The 11,540-nt window shown below is 51.0% G+C and overlaps 1 protein-coding gene across 2 annotated transcripts in view; it reads left to right on the forward strand.

The window, feature by feature from the left end:
- Positions 1–10,700, forward strand: part of BCL2L1 (BCL2-like 1) — a 55,175-nt gene extending 44,475 nt beyond the window's left edge. For both annotated transcript variants that reach the window (XM_006860710.1, XM_006860709.1), the window contains one exon: positions 10,474–10,700. In XM_006860710.1, coding sequence (XP_006860772.1) covers positions 10,474–10,611 — 138 coding nt within the window. In that variant the 3' untranslated portion in view covers positions 10,612–10,700. The remainder of the gene's footprint in view (positions 1–10,473) is intronic.
- Positions 10,701–11,540: the final 840 nt, after the last annotated feature.

An 11,540-nucleotide genomic window follows, 5' to 3' on the forward strand; every position in this document is an offset into this window, starting at 1 on the left:
TAGGTAGGTGGATGAAAAGGGGAAGATGGATTTAGTAAAAGTTCCTCTTCATCTGTCCTCATGCATTGGCAATTTAGTGTGAGTCAGACAGCCTCACCAGCCTTGTGCCTGGTGCCTCAGGCAAAGTCACATCACCTCTCTGAGTTGTCTTTCCTCACTGTTAACTAGTGGGGACAGAGCCTACTCGAAGGATTTGGTGAGCTTTCAAGCATGGGTTCAGTAAATATTAGCTGTTATTTTCGTTGATAGCTACAAATAATGAGAGGCAGCAGGAGAAACACAAATGGGGCCACTCATTTTGGGCTATAAAAAAGGTAATAACATCTAACATACATTGAGTACTTACCAGGCACCATTTAATCCTTGCTGCAAGTCTGTGAAGGAGGTACAGCTGTTCTCATTTTACAACTAGCTCTGAGAGGTGAAGAGTCATATCCCAGGTCCTACAGCCCAGTCCCAGAGCGGCAGGGAGGGTAGGGTGGGTGATGGGTGGGGGGTTTGGGACCCACACTGGTTGACTTCAGGGGTCTGAAAGCCTGGGATCAAGCTCTGCCCTGTCCCTGGAGTCTCAGTTTCCCCATCTGTTCCAGGAGGGATTGAACTAGACATCTGTGGACTACAGATTGTGATGTTGGGCCACATGCTACATCTCAGGAAGGACTGTGGTGGCAGTGGTGGTCATTGCCTGCTGTATTGTATTGCTGTTGTTGTTATTATTAAGTGCCATCAAGTAGGTTCCAGCTCATAGCCACCTTGAATAGGGTTTCTGAGGAGTGACTGCTGAGCTTGAACTGCCGACCTTGCGGATCAAACCAACCTTGCAGTTCAGTGCATTTACCCACAGTGCCACACCAGGACTCACTGCAATTTACTGGTGCTCAGCAAAAGCCCTCCCTCAGTCTCCACATCTTGCTATTCTGCACCTTGATGAGGGTGAAGGGGGTGGGGTGGAGATGGAAAGGGGAGAAGACTAGCAGTAACTGGAATGTGGGAAATGCTACCCTACGGGTTCAGCTCTGGTTACAAGGAGTGTGTGCATGTGAGCATTCACTTGTACAGGAGGAGGGCAGGGTGCTGCAGGGTTTTTGCTCTCCTCCCCAAATCCTCCAAAGCTGTTGCCTTCTGCTGTGGAATTCCAAACATTTCCGATCAGATAAAGGTGGCTGAAAATACCCAGGACTTGTCTGGACTAGTTGGAGGCTAGTTAGAGGCAGTGCTGGGGTGAGGAGGTTGAGGCTACAGAGGCAGACCTACAAGGTTGCCCTGGAATCCACGCAGCCTCAACAGGCCTTGAAGTTGGGAAGTTCAGTCTCTTTTGTGGCAACAAACCTTTTACTCCAGAATGCTACCTGCCTCTCACCTTCCACAGGAACTACTGGATCCTTGGAGCTGTCCACATCCCAGATACCCCAGAGATTCTTAGGTTGCCTCTCATTCCTGCACATGCGAGTCACTCTCCATTTCATGCTGCAGTACTCTCAGGAGCCTTTGCGATGACCCCCTTCATTTTATAGATGGGACACAAGGAATCCCAGATGGGGATTGACTCCCCACAAGCATGCCAGGATAGAGCTGAGAACGGACTCAGCCTCCAGCACCAGTCAGCCCCAGACAAAGGCGTGGGGAGAGTTGAGGGAGAGGCTGCTTTGGCCATGGAGCAGTTGGGGGCAAAGACCCCAGGAGGAAGCAGCATTTTAGGGAAGGAAGCCCCTGTCCCATCCTCTGGCAGTTGTGTCAATACAGGGTTGAAGACCCTATTTGGAACCTTCCTACAAGCCTCCTGTCCCCCTCACTGAGTGCTGGAGAACTTGGTATCTGGGGAATACTGGCTCCCTGCCTAAGGGCCTGGTGTCTCAGAACTCCTTCCAGGTTTGCCAGGTGGTAAGAGTAGGAATGAAGAGAGGGAGAGCTGGCCTTTCTTTTCTTACCTCCTCACTGACCACCAGTCAGCCATACTTAGCAGCAGTTTCTTGGCATCCAGGGGACAGAGCCTGTGGTCAAATGGGGGAGGAAATGAGCAACTCAGCAAATGACATAAGAGAGCTGCGGGTGACTTAGTAGGGAAGGAGGAGGCCTCCTTGGAAGACGTGACCTGTGGGTTAAGACATAAGACATGAGTATGAGAGAGCTCAGCAGATAAACTAGCATGGGCAAAGGTCCTGAGGCAGATCCAGATATAGCTGCGTAACCCTGGAGAAGGTTCTAAGATTCAAGCTAAGCCTTGGTCTAATAATTGTAACAGTAAGAATAAACAAAAATATTATAAACTCATTAGTGTCAAGTCAATTCCAACTCCTGGCAACTCTTGTGTGTTACAGAGTAAAATGATGCCTTAGAGTATTCTTGGCTGTCATCTTTATGGAAGCAGATCTCCAGGCCTTCCCTCTGTATAACACTAGATGGGTGCCAACCTCTGGGTTAGCAGCTGAAAGCAAATTGTGCCACCAAGGAGCATGACATTCATTCAGTGGCCCCTGGGTGCCAGGCACCATTCTAAGAGCTTTTGAAGTAGCTATCCCATTTTACAGATGAGTTCCAAAGCCAAGCAGCTTAGTCTAGCTTCAGGATGGCTCGAGTACCTGCCTACCCTGTGCTGCCCAGCTTGGTGGAAAGTGAAGTTAATTTGTCACAGACCCTGGAAGCCCATTCAGACTAGCACTTCCATTTTATGAATGAAGAAGCCAGACTTGGAGAGGAGCAGGAATGGTTCAGAGCCAGAGCGAGGCTGGCAAAGATTCCTCTGTCTGTGTTTTTCTTGGGCAACACTTGGGACAGAGTTGGAGGTCGGCACTAAGGCCAGCTAGTTGGGGGTGGGGATTTGAGGGCAAGAGCAAGGCAAAGTTTTCCAAGTAGGGTTGTCCAAAGATGGAGTGCTCTACCTGGGAGGGAGTGAGCTCCCCATCACAAGTACATAAACAGAGTGCCAGAGATAGTTGGGAGATGACCTTGAACTCCCACAGGTATGAGCCATTTTGATGGGAACAGACCCAGTGCCTGAACTTGCCATGCTGCCTTTCTGAACCTCCTCTGTGAAATGGGGGTGTTAGGAATGAACTTCAATATCTCTGGAAGGTTGGGGCCCCTTGTATGCCTGTGACTGTGTTCCAAGGATGAACTTTTAGTCCTTCTCACTCTGGATCCTGGGGGGAAAATGTAGGGCTGTGATCATTCACTGGGGAAAGAACACAGTCACTAGGGATGGGATGGGAGAGCGGTGAGGTGAATGAAGTGAAGCCTCTGAATTCCAGAGAACCGACATGAGCACTTAGCAGCCACCCAGGAGTGGTTAAGTGCTTGGACTCTGGAGCCAGACTGCCTGGATTCAAGTCCCTTCTTCGCCACTTAGGAACTGCCCGACCTCGGGAGAGTGACATGGTCCCTCTGCCTGTTTCCGCATCTGTGATGGTGATGGTGAGGATTAAGAGAACACAGCCTAAGCACAGCGCCTGGTACATGGATAAACGCTGGGTAAATAGCTGTAGTCCCAGAACCATAATTCCCTGGGAAGGCGCTCCGGAGCACCTCAGTAAATGCTCTTCTGAGTTCTCTCTGCCCCTAAGCCCAGCGCCCTGCTTCTCATCTGAAGTGCTGGTGAGCCCACGCCTTTGCTGCTGGGCCTGATAGCTTTCTTGAATCCCCTAGAGGAGGTGTTATCTTCTCCCAGCACAGCCACTTCCTGTTCTGAGAAATGAGCACATCTCTCAGGCTTAGCTTCTTAGACCTCATGGTGGCAGAGGAAGCAAGGAAGGAGCAAGAGGCTGGCAGATGACAGGACAGAGTTGGAGGAAGATTACCACGGAGTTTGCTATGAGGATGCCTCAGTGTCCTCCCCAAAGCCCAGATGGTTTTGGTCCCCGTGACATTCCTTCACCCAGTAACACAAGGATACCTTGGGTTCCTCAAATGCTTTCACCCTCAATGTTACCGTCATCACTTTGGGGGACAGAGCAGAAGGGACTGAAGCACAGTTGGACTGGCAGGACTGAGGTGTTGACCCCAGTATAGCCTGGTCACCCATCTTTTTGCCCCACCCCTCTGAGTCTTGCTTCTCCAGACCTTTCCTTATTCCTGCTGGGTAGAGGAGAAATGTTCCTCTTACTCACTGAGACCAATAGCTCCCCCCGGGAAAACCAGGGGAAGTGGATTCCAACCACAAACCTCACTTCTTCCGAGTGGCAGCCTACAGCTCCCTGCCAAGAGCGATAAGAGCTCTCACTAGCCCCACCCCCTCTGCCAACTCCTAGGGATCTCCTCACAGCGCCTGGTGTGCCTACTTAGTAGGGATTTATCTGCCCCCTCCATCAGGGAAACTGAGGCCAGGAACAGAAGTGACTCATGGCCTGACCATGCAGGTCTGAGGGAAGGCCAGGCCAAGGTACAATCCTGATGTCCCTCACTTTCCTTAGGCTACTTCCTCTTCTCCACCTACCTCTTTCCCGAAATAACCAACAGGAAGGAAGCAGTGGGCCTGGCCCCTCCACGGTCACTCAAGAGGAAGGAAAGGCCCGTCTGGCACTGGTGCTTGTTCCCCACTGAAGCCAGGGCGGAAGGGTTTCACTTTCCCTCCTGGTCTTCATCACATCCTTTTCCTGTGACACCCAGTTCCCCTCCGCTGGCTGGGAACCAGAGCTCTTTCATTCAGCTGGTGGTCTAAGGCTACCTTCCTCTCCTGTATGAACAGGGACTCAGGGCTAGAACCTGCCCCAAAATGTGGGGTTTGTTTCCACACATGTTGGGGCTTTAAACTGGTTTACCTGCTTACTGACTTGGAGTGAGTCTCAATGTAGCTGAATCTTGTTTCCCTGAGGTTTCACATAAGGACCTCCTCTGTCCTAGACATAAAAGCGTCTGGCTCGTGATGAAGGCTCAAGAAGTTCTCAGTCATATTGAAATTGTGCAGGGCGCTGTGCCCTGGTTAGAAGTGAGAAAGCTAGAGTCAGATCATTGGTGCAGGGGTCCCAACCAGGTCACCAGCTGTCTGTGTACCTAGGCAAGTTATGAATCCTCTGGGCCACAGGTTTCACCATCTGTATGTATGCTGGGCTAACAGTAGTACCCATTGTAGAGAATGGAAACAGTTAAATGAATTAATCCAGGAGAAGGACTGAGAACAGGCCTTGCTAGAGATGATGACATGGAGACAGAGAGCAGCTGAGGACTTTAGATTCATGGAAAGAGAAAGGCTGTGTGCTGGCAGCCAGGAAGCAGGCTTGCAGAATGTGCCCTGTGGTTGTTTAAATGATTATATATTCCTGCGTGATTTGATGTACATCCCCCCCCCCAAAAAAAAACAACAACAGAGGGAATAGAAGTGAATACTGTTGAATGAAATGCATGGAGGGAATATAATCATTGCAATGATACAATGAGTGTAAAACTGATGTTCTCCCATGTAAACTATCACTGAATTCACAATAAAAACTTTAAAAAAAAAAAAGAACAGGCCTTGCAGGGTAAGCGCCCATAAGTGCTCAGGTCAGGTATTCTATGGGAAGAGCTAGCTGACACTAAGATGGTGTGGAAATGAGAGTCAGAAAGGTAAGAGGCCAGAACCTAGATAGCCCAGTCTTACCACTTCCTAGAGAAGGATCGTAGGATCTGGAGCCATTTGTTTTTACATCTGCAAAATGGGGCTATTAATGAATGTGATGAGAAATCAGTAAAAACATTCACCATTCATTCATTTAAAATAGATGTACTTTGACTGGTACCTGCTATGTTCCAGGTTCTAGCACCAGGCTCTTGAGTACCCAGAAAACCAAGCCCACTGCCACTGAGTCAGTTCTGACTCATCTCAGCCCGTTCACGCAGTGTTGGAATGCTAACACAAGGTCATTGGTTCAAACCCACCAGCTGCTCCTCAGGAGAGGGATGAGGCCTGTCTGCTCCTGTAAGGATTTAGTCTTGGAAACCCTAAGGAGCAGTTCTATTCTGCCCTATAGTGTAACCATGAGTCTTGAGTACAGAGATGACAAAACCACACACATTCTAGTGACAGAAGGTAACCACTCAAATGAGGGTGATTGTGCACATAAGAGGGGATGTGGCCTAGTCAGGATAAAGTGCTTCAGCTCCAGGGCAGACAATAAATGTTCAATAAAGGTCAGCAACCAGAATGACAGTTGTGATTATTATTTTATTATGTAACAAATACAGGCACTGCTCCAAGCACAACACTGAGGAGAGGCACGGGTGGGCACTGGAGTGCTAGTCAGAGTCAAGTAGACTATGGCAGGGTGGGTGGTCAGCTGGCACTAGGGGATCACCCCACAGGACATGGTCATCCCATCCTTAATTTATCCCTAGACATCTCCAGGGTCACAGGGGCAGCTTGCTTTGCTGGGATAGATGCCTTTGGGCAGAGATCTAGCTGACATCAGTTTTTTGCCTATCTAGAAGGCTCCAGGCTTCCAGCCATGGGTCTGCTTTGGTCCTTGCCTACTTGGAGCCTCCAGACTGGTGGCAGAGACTGGCACCAGACAGAGAGCTTCAGAACAGGGATGCCCTGCTTCTTCTTCCCACTTCAGGGCCTTTGCACGTGTTCCCTCTTGAGTTTTGACTTGCTGGTCATTCAGGTCTTAGCTCAAACTTACTTCCTCTGACTGGCCTTCCCCACCTCTGCTCCTGGCGTTTTGTCTCTTCTCCATGTCTTTCCTTCCAAACTCCATCACCTCTGAAATGGTCTGGTTTTCTTTTGGTTATCTTTCTGCTTCTAACTAGAACACTGCTGCTCAGCCTTTTTTCCTTATTGCTGCCCAGAGGAGCCTGTTTATAAATTTTTGTCCTAATTGTCCTCCCTCTCCCATGAAATCTGAATACCATAGCTAAACAGAGCCACAAACCACTGTCATATCCAAGAATTTGTCACTTCCCTCCAAAAAATCAATTTTTGCCCCACTGGAAGTGACCTCACCCTGTTGAGAATGCATGGACTAGAACAAGAACACAGGGTCCATGAAAGCGGGCCTTGTCTGTCTTCTTCACTGCTGTGTCTACAATGCCTGACTTGGCACTTAGTAGGTGCTCAGTAAATAGTTACGATATGACTGAAAGTCCAGGGGCCCTAGGAGCACAAAGGGGACATTCACCTTGGAGATGGAGGAGGGATTGGCAGGGAAGGCTTTGTGGAAGGGGGAATCTTTGTAGGCTGAGTATAGGTGAGGAAGGGAGATGTAGGGAGGGTGACCAGTTAGTGGATACAGTGTGGGCAAAGGCATGAAGCACTCAAGGTACTTGGGGTATGCCACACCACATCTGGGTAGATGTGGTCTCATCTGTTTGAGGCCTGGAAACATTGGTGAAACGACCCCCTGGTGGTCACTGGTTCATGTCTCTCAGCTCCAAAGGTCCCATGCTAATCAGGAGAACTTTGTGCCTAGACTAGGCTCTAGCACAAAACAGCTGTGGGATCCTGGGGACTGGGAAGGAAGGTGAGCTAGCCTCATGGACTTGTGGTTTCTTTGCCTGGCTGAGGCGGCTGACAGCTCTACATTGGAGGTCATCAGCTATCTCCTCTCCCTTGTTGTTAAGTGCGGTTGAGTCGATTCCGACCCATAGCAACCCTGTATATAGGGTATTCAAGGTGAACCCAAACTACCAAGACGTTGCATTTCAAATGGCTTTGCAGTCTGATGCATTAATCCACAGCACCACACGGGACTCCTCTCCCTAGGAGCCCTGAAAAGTCCCATCTGGGTCCCCATGACTGAGGAAGCAAACAGGCTCTGGGGTCTGGGTTTGCTATAAACCTTCTTGAGACCTCCCTCTGGCCCACCTCTGGCCCTCACTCTCTCCACATCAGGCTGGCTGAAACCAGCAGGAGCCACCCAGGAGCAATGGATGCTTCTCCCTGCTTTTCCAGACAGGCTGCTCTGTGATCCTGTTTGTTTATCCCAAGCAGCCGCCCGCTGAGAAAATGGCTGTGTTTGTTTCCAAGTGTGTCGTGTGAACCATGAGCTAAATATACCCACACCACCGCCTGCCTCTACACCACCCACCCTACACCAGCCCTCCCCGATTTGCTCCTGCTCTCTGCAAAAGCAATCCCCAGAATCTGCAGCCCTTGGGAGTCACCCCCTCTCCCCAGGAGAAGGAGCTCCTGAAGCAGAGAGGAAGGTTATTGGGGCCAGGAATGTGCGCGAGGGGGCTGGGCGGGTTAGCGCTTGTTCTCTGTGGTACTGCAATGAGAGTGTTCCCTCCACCCTGGAATGACTGTTCCTGGACAGTGAGTGCTTTGTGCCCTTGTGGGAACAGGGCCTGTTTACGCCAGCCCAGCCCCAGCACTGAAAATTTCCTGTGGCTGCCAGCCTTGGACTTCAGGAAAGTTCCCAGCAAGGGAGCCAGGCCTCTCCCACTTTGGCAGCAACCCCAGTGTCCCTGGTGTCTTGTGGGACATTTGGCCCCTTGGGATAACCCGGGTCTTGTAGCTGTGGCCTCCTTTCTCCCATGTTTCCACAGCCAGGGACTCTTCTCCCCACGACCCCCTCGTCACAGACAAGCACTTTTTGTGACTCCCTGGCTCTGCTTCACTTGGGACCAGTGAAAGTAAGCCTCCCATAAGTATTTTCTTGTCTGCCAAGACCCACTGAGACTGGCCAGGGTGGAATGGGAGACACAGGGAGGCCAAATAGGTGGTTGGCTATTGCCACCAGCCTCTGTCCTCCTATCCCCAGACCCAAGGCTCCACCTCAATCCCTCAGAATCCTCTCAGCCCTCACTGACAGGACAGACCCTCCTCAACCCTTAAGGAAAGTGTCCTGCTGTACAGTGCTCACATTGGAGTTAGATAGACCTGGATTCTGACCATGTAGCACATTTATTCTACTCTTGTATTTATTAAGAACCAACTTTGCGCCCGATGCTGTTCTGGGTGCTGGTATATAGGAATAAGAGTCTGTCCTCATCAAGACTCATTTAGTGCTGGAGACACATCAAGGCACAAAGTGTAGACTGGAATGATTAAAAAGTGCTGAGGTGAAAAGTAAAGTCAAGCAAAGTAAGAGGAAAGTAAAGCGGGATGAAGGTGGGTGCTATCTTAAACCAGGGGTTCAGGGAAGACCTCTCTGAGGAGGTGATTTATGAACAGTCCCATGCCAGTATGTATGTGAAGGAGGGAGGTAGGAGCTGACTGCGGTCCAGCGCTCCAGGCAGCAGGCCCAAGTTCCTGAAGAAGGAGATGTTTGAGGGATAACAAGGACGCCAATATGGCTGAAATGAAGTATGGAAGGAGAGAAGGAGTTAGTTCACACTAGATCTTGCTGGCCTTGGTCATCCACCTGCTTTCCTCAGTGTCCACTCCCCAGTTAGGCTGTAAGCTCTGTGGCTTCTGATCACTGCTACCCCCTTAATGACGGAGCCATGACGAGTGTTCTTTCCACCAAGTGGACACTCTGCCAGGTACTAGGGATATGGAAATGGACAACAAAGCCGGAGAAAGCTGTTGGAGTGCCATGAACTGATCTGCATTTAAGAATCTTCTCTACATGGAATAGGGATTTGCTTGCGGGGTGGTGCAGACGGGGGTGCACAAGACTAGAAGTGGGGCCAGACAGGTATGACAAGTGAGCAAACTGGATCCATGTAGTCTGGAGCCACTATTTGTCCAATTGGGACAGGTGGCCATGTAGGCCCTGTGTGGGGATCTCTTGGTACCGAGATCCACCCATCCCACAGACACACTCTGAGCACTGATTTCTAGGTACCAGACGCCAGATTTGGGTTCTGGTTTCTAGCACTGACAAAGATGATGACCGTGCTCAAGTCCCTCAGCCCTCAGAAGCCCAGCTTCCTAGCCTGTGGATGAGCAGAGAGCCCACCTCAAAGCATTATTTTGAGAGGATTCAAGGACTTCTGGTGTGGCACTGTAGGACCAGCACTGGACTGCAAACCACAAAGTCGGCAGTTCAAACCCACCAGCTGGTCCTCAGAAACCCTATACAGGGTCACTGAGTCACACCAACTCATGGCCCTTAACGACAACAAAAAGGATGAAATGGGTGCAAAGCTCCCATCTTCCTGCCTGCAGGCTAGGTAATTCAGCCTCAAGCCTTCCTCCTCCTGACCAAGCCTCAGAGCAGAGAGCTGTTGCTCACAGAGTCAGACCCTCACAGACCCATTGTGGCAGCTTTCCAATCCTGCATCACTTCTCTGTCACTCTGCCCTGTGCTTCCCACCTGTCAGCTCAATTTGTCCTTCCCAGTCTTCTTCCCATGGGCAAAGGAGCCTGAGGCTGTGGTCCCAGCACTCTAATCCCTGCTGGGGATTTAGCTTTTCCTGTTGCTTTTAGACAGAGGTTCACATCTGCATCCCCATTTCCCAGCCACCTGACCACCTGTCTGTCAGTTCCTGAACCTGCCCATCCCTCCCACCCAGGGTTCTAGAATGAGGAAGCCATTTCCTGCCTGTCTCCTCTGGGCCCCACACATTGCTGCAGTCCTCAGACTCAAATACCACCTTCCTTCTTTCTCCCTGCAGGACACTTTCGTGGAACTCTATGGGAACAATGCAGCTGCAGAGAGCCGGAAAGGCCAGGAGCGCTTCAACCGCTGGTTCCTGACAGGCATGACTGTGGCCGGTGTGGTTCTGCTGGGCTCACTCTTCAGTCGGAAATGACCAGACACTGACTACCCACACACCATCCCACCCCTATCCCTGCCCCCAGCACATCCCTCCATTTGATCCCCATTGCCACCAGGAGAACCACTACATGCCGCCCGCCCATGCCTGCCCACCTGCCCACCACAAGGTGGGGCTTACACCAGGTCCCCTGCAGTTAGTTTTCTAGAATCCACCACCATGCTTCTATGAGAGCCACCTCCCCCTGTACCTCCATTGTCCTGGCCTCAAAACCCATAGTTTCACCATGGAAGCTGACAGGTATGGGGGGGAGGGGTTGTGGCTGTGACAAGAGGGCCCTAAGCCCTTACCCCTTACCCTCCCAAGAGTACTGTCTGCCAGGGAGCTGGAAAGTTTTCTGAACCTCTTCCCCAGAAAGAGAAACTAGATTGCCTTTGTTTTGTGTTTGTGGCCTCAGAATTGATCATGTCCCATCCCCTCCTAAACCTGGGCTTCCCTTCCTTCCATCTCCATTCCCTAGAGCCACTTAGGGGCCACTTTTGGATAATTAGGGATTCAGGCTACTGGGGATAAAGAAGCAAAGACCAGGACCCCCTCTCCACCTCTGGCCTGGCCAATGCCCCCACTCCCATCCAAGGTCCCCCAGAGGCCTCTGACTAGAGGCCAGACCCACCCTTAATGGGCAGGGGTCTGTCTACATAAGCACCCCATGCCAAAGCAAGGGTGATCTTTGCAGTTTAGCACCATCGCCAGTCCACTCTTCTCCCCTGGCTCCCATGACCATGACTGAGGGACCAACTGGACCCTAAGACAGGAGCCCCAGAGCTGTTCATGGACTCCACTGAACAGCTCTGGAGAGCAGCTCGTAGCATCTTTGCCTTGGGCCAGGGCTCATGGTGCCCAGGGTCTTCTGGGGCCTCAGCCCAGAGGTGGTGAAGAGCTATGGGAGCAGCTGTGGGCACCCT

Source organism: Chrysochloris asiatica, unplaced genomic scaffold (assembly GCF_000296735.1).
Source record: "Chrysochloris asiatica unplaced genomic scaffold, ChrAsi1.0 scaffold00039, whole genome shotgun sequence".
Lineage (NCBI taxonomy): Eukaryota > Metazoa > Chordata > Mammalia > Afrosoricida > Chrysochloridae > Chrysochloris > Chrysochloris asiatica.